This window comes from Camelina sativa, chromosome 10 (genome assembly GCF_000633955.1).
Source record: "Camelina sativa cultivar DH55 chromosome 10, Cs, whole genome shotgun sequence".
Taxonomy (NCBI): Eukaryota; Viridiplantae; Streptophyta; class Magnoliopsida; order Brassicales; family Brassicaceae; genus Camelina; species Camelina sativa.
Window position 1 is genome coordinate 13,278,282 of NC_025694.1, and position 7,150 is coordinate 13,285,431.

The 7,150-nt window shown below is 35.9% G+C and overlaps 1 protein-coding gene and 1 long non-coding RNA gene across 2 annotated transcripts; one reads left to right on the forward strand and one right to left on the reverse strand.

Annotated features, from left to right (window-relative positions):
• On the reverse strand, window positions 2,089-3,008 carry LOC104718783. Its single transcript, XR_756454.2, has 2 exons — window positions 2,696-3,008; window positions 2,089-2,267 (listed from the first exon to the last, which is right to left on the reverse strand). It is a non-coding gene; the product is annotated as an uncharacterized LOC104718783 (long non-coding RNA).
• Window positions 3,718-5,054, forward strand: LOC104720326. Its single transcript, XM_010438246.1, has 2 exons — window positions 3,718-4,783; window positions 5,020-5,054. Exons 1-2 carry the CDS (start codon window positions 3,718-3,720, stop codon window positions 5,052-5,054), a joined length of 1,101 nt encoding a protein of 366 aa, XP_010436548.1.

The following is a 7,150-nucleotide window of genomic DNA, read 5'->3' on the forward strand; positions in this document are numbered from 1 at the left end:
AGTCATTATACCTATGATGAAAATTATACAAGTAGTTATTTGAAAGTACGGTTTCTGATTTAACCTTTTATTACCGCAGGCTGTTGAAAAGAAGAAGGGTGTACCTTTGCGCTACTTGAAGATTTCTCTTCAACTGGCAGAGATAGCAGCTCCATACCCTCTCCCACCCAAGTAAATTGATTTCCCACAAGGAGATTTGTTTGTCTAAGTTAATTATTGCTATAGTTTTGATGTCATTACAGAATAATTAAAGCTATTTATTTTTGTTAATTAGGTACGACCTTGTAGAGAAGCTTTGGTAAGGGATTTAACTATTTTCATTTTTTAGTTTTATTATCAAGAGCACATTGGGTGAAGTTTTTGGTATACATGGAGAGATCACAAGTGTCTTTGATATACAGGTATGAAGACAAACTTCGAGGAGGAAGCCTTGATTTGGAGACCAAACCTAATCTGAAGAAAGCCGAGGTAGCTGCTGAGTTCTGCGGTAAGAAGACTTCCTTCTCCTGTGACGAGTGATGGTAGAAGCGCTTTGTAATTAGCCCCAGAAGAGTGATCTGATTGTGCAGTGCTCTAATGGCTCTAACCGCATCTTTAGACGTTGCATCTTATATATATATATATATATATATATATATATATATATATATATATATATATATATTTTTGCAGCAGTTTATGGAAAAAACCCTGGAGCTCCAATTTATTTACAAAAATGTCATTGTATTTATTATTTCATATTTAATATCTAATATAAATGTTTAACAACCAAGATTTACCTTTTAAGGGAAATTTGTACATTAACTATATATTCAAATACTTAATTATCGAGTGTTAGATCTCTTAGCCGAGATCTCGGCTTCTCTTTATTTTTTACAAAACGATGTTTAGAAACAAACTAATTGATTAGATTTAATATTTTTCCAAAACAGATTTTAGGAGATATCTCCTTCCATCTGATTACTCACCACATTCAATTACGAAGATATATATTTCCATATGATTTATGTCAAAATCGAAATAAAATATCTGTCTTAAAGTATGTAGTGTTTTTATTCCATTCTTGTAAAGGACTGTTTTTTTACGTTTTATTTTCAAAGTGTAATTATTATGAAAAATATTGTTTATATATAACTTAGCAATATAATTTGTAATTTAAATACTAACTCAAAATTCATATATATATATATATATATGTATATATATATATATTTTTTTTCTACAAAATTAATACTTAATGAACTCTATGATAGCTTATATATTTTAAAACGGTAAAACTCAAACATAATCATTGTATAAATACAAAATATTATCCATATATATAGTAAGTCTACTAAGCAATAACATTTAATTTTTAAAAATAAAAATTTAGTCTCACAGTATACCGCGGGTTCCTATCAAATATTTTACAAAACAACAGCCTTTATTAACTCTGATACTTAAAAGCTGTCTGTTTTTAAGGTTCAACTTTTCCCCTGTTAACCATCAAGTGGTACTACTAAAACAAATGTACAAGCTACACAACCACAATCTTGAAGAAATAACTGGCACTGTTCAAAGCACATGATAAGATCCGTAGCAAAGTCATAAGACATGCCCTGACAACCTCCACTTAGATCATTTGGTAAGGTTGTTGGAGAGAATAAACTAATGTCCCTCTTTTGAATGATAGCAAATTAAAATAAATATCCCAGATTAACTCACTTCTTCTATAGCTGTCCTTGGTACAGAGCCAACAAAAAGCTTGACTACAGTGCTACGATCAGAAACATCTGCAAATCAAAATTATCGAGCTACTAGTATTGAGCCCATGCTATGCACGGGTAACGAAATTGTGATAGAATTAAAAAAAATGGACTGAATTTTTTTTGCCAAATTAATCTGATTAAGTGATTATACTGCAACATTAATGGTTTTGCACTTAAGTTATTACCTTCCAATATATTACATGTTATGTCTTGTTTTTATTAATTAAGATTGATGTCTTTTATCTTGGTTCTGCTTCTCTTTGTTCCTGTATTCCACTATTAATTTTCTTAAAACTCTTGTTATTCTAAATTCACCAAAAGCATAACATATATGATAAAATAAAATACAAATCATTTAACTAATATAGTTAAGAATGCATACATCAAGGTTCAAAGTAAAAACGAATAGAAATAATGTATATAAATACAACATACCATCGAAGCAAATTAAAAGCATATTTTAAACTTGTAATGCTCCTGTTTTTTTCCTCCACTGTTCCATCAAAGTATAACAAAAACCTTGATAACGAAAAAAAAAAACATAACAAACTTAGATACAAATATAAAAACCATTTTTAGTATAGTTACAAACAATCACTCGTCAACTTTAGAAAACATATACACATAGCATGGGATATTAAGATGGTTGCAGCCAAAACTTGGCTTGAGATCAATTTGATTCAGGAACTAATTTTTTAGAGTGAGAGAATAAAAAAGCAATTACTATGAAAAATAATTCAAGCGCAGAAAGACAATAAACGTTGGAGGTAAACACTTTTTTTTTTTTTTTAACTATTGAATGACACATCTATATTATAAGCTAATAAACCAAATTATAAGAATGATTTGGGAAAGAAGTACATAGTACAAATAAAAAACAAAGGGTTATAAAATTTGCCATACAGAGAAGAATATGAATTTGACTGTGTGTGAAATAGAAGACTAACCTTGTTGTTGTTTCCATTTGGTCTTTTCTTCTCCTGCAAACAAATGACAAAATCAAAGTTCTAATCCCTGCTAAATATTAATTCCGGTAAAAGGAGAGACGAAATCCCTCAAAACAACCAAAAAATTGAGGAATGATCAGTTACTTATTATACCTTTACCTTACCTAAATCATTTGAAATGAATGAACCCAAAAATGGTACAGAAATAGATATGACCACTCAATTGTTCCTAAGGATCAGTAAGACAATGGATTGTTAGTAAGGAAAAAGTGACAGAGAAGCCAACCATGAATAGGAAATACATGGTTAATGGTAAATATGAATTATATGGAAGAAAAAGTCTAAAAATCTGTATTAAAAAAGGTTTCTCTATGGAATCAAGAGACATGGATACGCAACCGAAAATGATAATTTTTTATTTATTTTGAAAGCGATTAAATAGTTGTCTATCACCGACATTTAATCTCTAGTTTCTACTCCCTAGTTTCGAATCTTAAAGCTCAAAATAGTGTTAAGTCTCAAACATTTAATCAGATCGCTCAGACTTTTCCTTTTTTTTTTCCATATGAAAGAATAGATATTCATGAGAGTACCAAAAAGAAAACGTTATAACGTTTTCACTATACATAGGCGAGATTTGTGGATCTAACTAATTAACGAAAAAAAATCTAGTGCAAGATATTTAGGTTTAAGAAAGACAAATAAAATAAGAGGAATCAGGAAATCAAAATACATTTGACCTATGGCTCCCCTAGTCAGCTGACTCAGCTACGAAGACAACTTCTTACGTTGACTGGTTCTCTCGCTACCTCCCGCAAATGATGCGTTTGCGGATGGTAGCGGTTGCTAGCGATTGGAACCAATCACACAAACCGCTTCCAATCACTCCTAATAACATGGTATCAGAGTTCAGTAGCTTCTGATCCTTTTTTCCTTCACCTTCCGCTTCAGTCATCTTCTTCTTTTCTCTGTCAAATCTCTTCTTGTTTTCTTTTCGTTTTCTTTTCTTAAAAAAAAAAGCAATGGCGGCCATGGCAAATCAATCACATGAACGTGCATTTGGTGTTACCAACATCAAATCTCAAATCCCCCTCATCCTAAATCTCGATGATCACAGCTACGACGCCTGGCGTGAATTGTTTCTTACTCATTGCCTCACGTTTGATGTTCTTGGGCACATAGACAGCACTTTTCTCCCAGCAAATGCTAACGATGCAGCCTGGTACAAACGTGATGGACTAGTAAAGCTTTGTATCTATGGCACACTTGCTCGTCCCCTGTTTCGCTCATCATTCAAAACAGGTGGATCTTCACGCGATGTTTGGCTACGTGTGGAGAATCAATTCAGGAACAACAAGGAAGCCAAAGCTATTCAACTTGACAATGAACTCCACAACCAAGAAATTGGAGATCGATCGATCAAAGAGTACTGCCAGAAGATCAAATCGTTGGCAGATTTACTTACAAACGTTGATGCTCCACTCAACGAGAGAACAATGGTAACATACCTGCTCAATGGGCTGAATGACAAATTTGATAACATTATCAATGTTATCAAACAAAAAGATCCATTCCCATCATTTGAAACGGCAAAATCCATGCTGGAACTAGAAGAGAATCGTCTTATGAAGTCTCACCGCCACTCTGCAACTCACAAAGATCACTCATCCTCAACCACTGCTCTCACAGTCGCTGCTGCACCGTCTACACCTCGTCAACCTCATCACCAGAACTACACTGATAACAGAGGCTACACTGGCAACAGAGGCAACAAACATAATTATCGCAATCGCGGTGGCGACAGACAGAACAACAACAACACCTTCCGACCTAGCTTGCCCAACTGGCCCACTTCATCATATTGGCATGGCCCATATCCTTTCTGGCCCAATTACTTTGGCAATTGGTCTCCCTTCCCTCATAACTCGATGAGACCATCAATGTCGTCTCCTCCACAACCAGCTTACCCTCAAGCTCACTTAATGGAGATACAACTAGGAACACCCACAACGGAAACACTTGTTGATCCCAATGGTGCTCCATGGATCATGGATACTGGGTCGATGGCTCATTTGTCATCTTCTTCAGGTAATCTCCACTCTAAGCTTAATCATAGTAACTCTCAATCAGTCATGGTGGATAATGGTTCCAAAATTCCAGTCACTTGTATCGGCTCTTCCACCATAAAAAGCCTTTCCCGACCCCTAGCACTAAAAAATGTCCTGGTCACTCCCCAAATACTCAAAAATTTAATCTTGGTTCGTCAATTTACCATAGATAATTGGTGTTCTGCTGAGTTTGATCCTTTTGGTTTTTCTGTGAAGGACCTTCAAACTCTGAGGACTCTGCTCCGATGTGATAGTAAAGGGGACCATTACTCACTTCCTCCTACCATCAATCAAAGCAATTCCTCTTCCTCAGCTCTTTTAGCCTCAACTCCATATCTTTGGCATAAACGTTTGGCTCACACAAATAATGCTAGTCTTCATTCCATTTTGTCAAATTCTTTGCTTCAGTGTAATAAAAACAAGCTTCCATCTTCTTGTGAACCTTGTCATTTGGGGAAACAAATAAAATTGCCATTTCACACTTCTAAGTCTTTTGTTACCAAACCGTTTGAACTAGTGCATTCAGATGTTTGGACATCTCCCATTCCAAGCATCAGTGGGATAAAGTACTATGTTCTCTTCCTAGATGATTTCACTCACTACTTATGGGTTTATCCAATCCGCAAAAAGAGTGATGTTTTCTCAAAATTCTTACACTTCACAAAATTTATCCAAACTCAATTTCAGAGCCAAATTCAGTTTTTCCAATGTGACAATGGGGGGGGGGGAATATAAAAACACTCTGTTCAATGATTTTTTTGACAATAATGGTATTTCTGTTCGTTTCTCTTGCCCACACACCTCACAACAAAATGGCAAATCTGAAAGAATGATACGAGCGGTGAACAATGCTATTCGTGCCATGCTTTTCCAGGCTCGCCTATCTCCAAACTATTGGGTAGAAGCTTTACATGCCGTTGTTCACATTTTAAATATCATTCCTTCATCTTCCATACAAAATCAAATCCCACACAGTCTTCTCTTCAACAAATCACCAACATATGATCATCTGCGTGTCTTTGGGTGCTTGTGTTTTCCAAACTTGAATCATTCCAACCTATCTAAGTTATCTCCAAGATCAACTCCATGCCTGTTTCTGGGCTATCCCTCTCAACACAAAGGATATAGATGCCTTGATTTAAAAACAAATAAAATCATCATATCTCGTCATGTCCACTTTGATGAAGATATATTTCCAGCTGCAGAAAAACTTTTATCTCAAGCATCTCCTTACAACTTCCTCGATGCGATTGATGATACTTCCCCACTGTTTCAACAAATCCTTCAAACACCACTCCAAACAGCCCATTTGCTTCCAACAGTTGAGAACCCACCCACTAGTGTACCTATCATTCCATCTCACTCAATGACAACTCGTTCAAAATCTGGGATAACCAAACAGAAAAATGTTTTGTCCCTAATCACTTCACCACCAGCAAAATCACCCCTTCCAAAAGGATACAAGGAGGCTCTTCTGGATCTAAATTGGAATCCGGGAGAGTTGGAATTTAGTACCTCGACCTCCCAAGGTCAACATTGTTCGATCTATGTGGCTTTTCAGGCACAAATATGATGCAGATGGACTGCTAACACGCCACAAAGCAAGATTGGTAGATAATGGGAAATCGCAGGAACATGGTGTTGATTATACAGAAACGTTTAGTCCAGTTGTCAAACCAGCCACTATACGAGCTGTCCTTGATGTTGGAGTTGCAAAAAACTGGCCAATGCATCAACTTGATGTCAAGAATGTGTTCCTACAAGGCGACTTGACAGAAACAGTTTACATGCACCAGCCACCAGGATTTGTTAGCAAGGAGTTTCCCAACCATGTTTGCAAACTGAACAAAGCTATTTATGGCCTAAAACAGGCTCTAAGAGCATGGAATGCGAGGTTTACAAAGTTCCTAAATCAGATAGGCTTTCTCATGAGCAAGGCGGATAACTCTTTGTTTGTGTACCGCAAAGGCACTCACGTTGCTTACATATTGTTGTATGTCGATGATATAATGTTGACCGCCAGCTCAGTAAATCTTCTGCATCAAATCATTGAGCAACTAAAAGAAGAATTCCCAATGTCTGATTTAGGTAAGCTATGACACTTCCTAGGCATCAAGGTGGACTATAACAAACAAGGGATCTTCTTAAGTCAGCATGTTTATGCAAAGGATATCATCAAAAGGGCTGGTATGGTAGAATGTAAACCATGTGCAACACCTGTTGATATGCAGTCAAAGCTTTCTGCTGGTGACCCTATCCCAGATCCAACTACATATCGCAGTCTAGCTGGTGCACTTCAGTATCTAACATTCACTAGGCCTGATATTGCTTATGCGGTTCATCAGGT

What these genes read in the sequence shown, in the direction of transcription:
- LOC104720326 (XM_010438246.1), top strand. Translation starts at nt 3,718, where the DNA reads ATGGCGGCCATGGCAAATCAATCACATGAACGTGCATTTGGTGTTACC. An exon ending in TCATTTGTCATCTTCTTCAG is followed by an intron (nt 4,784 to 5,019) that starts GTAATCTCCACT and finishes TTTTCTGTGAAG; the next exon opens with GACCTTCAAACTCTGAGGAC.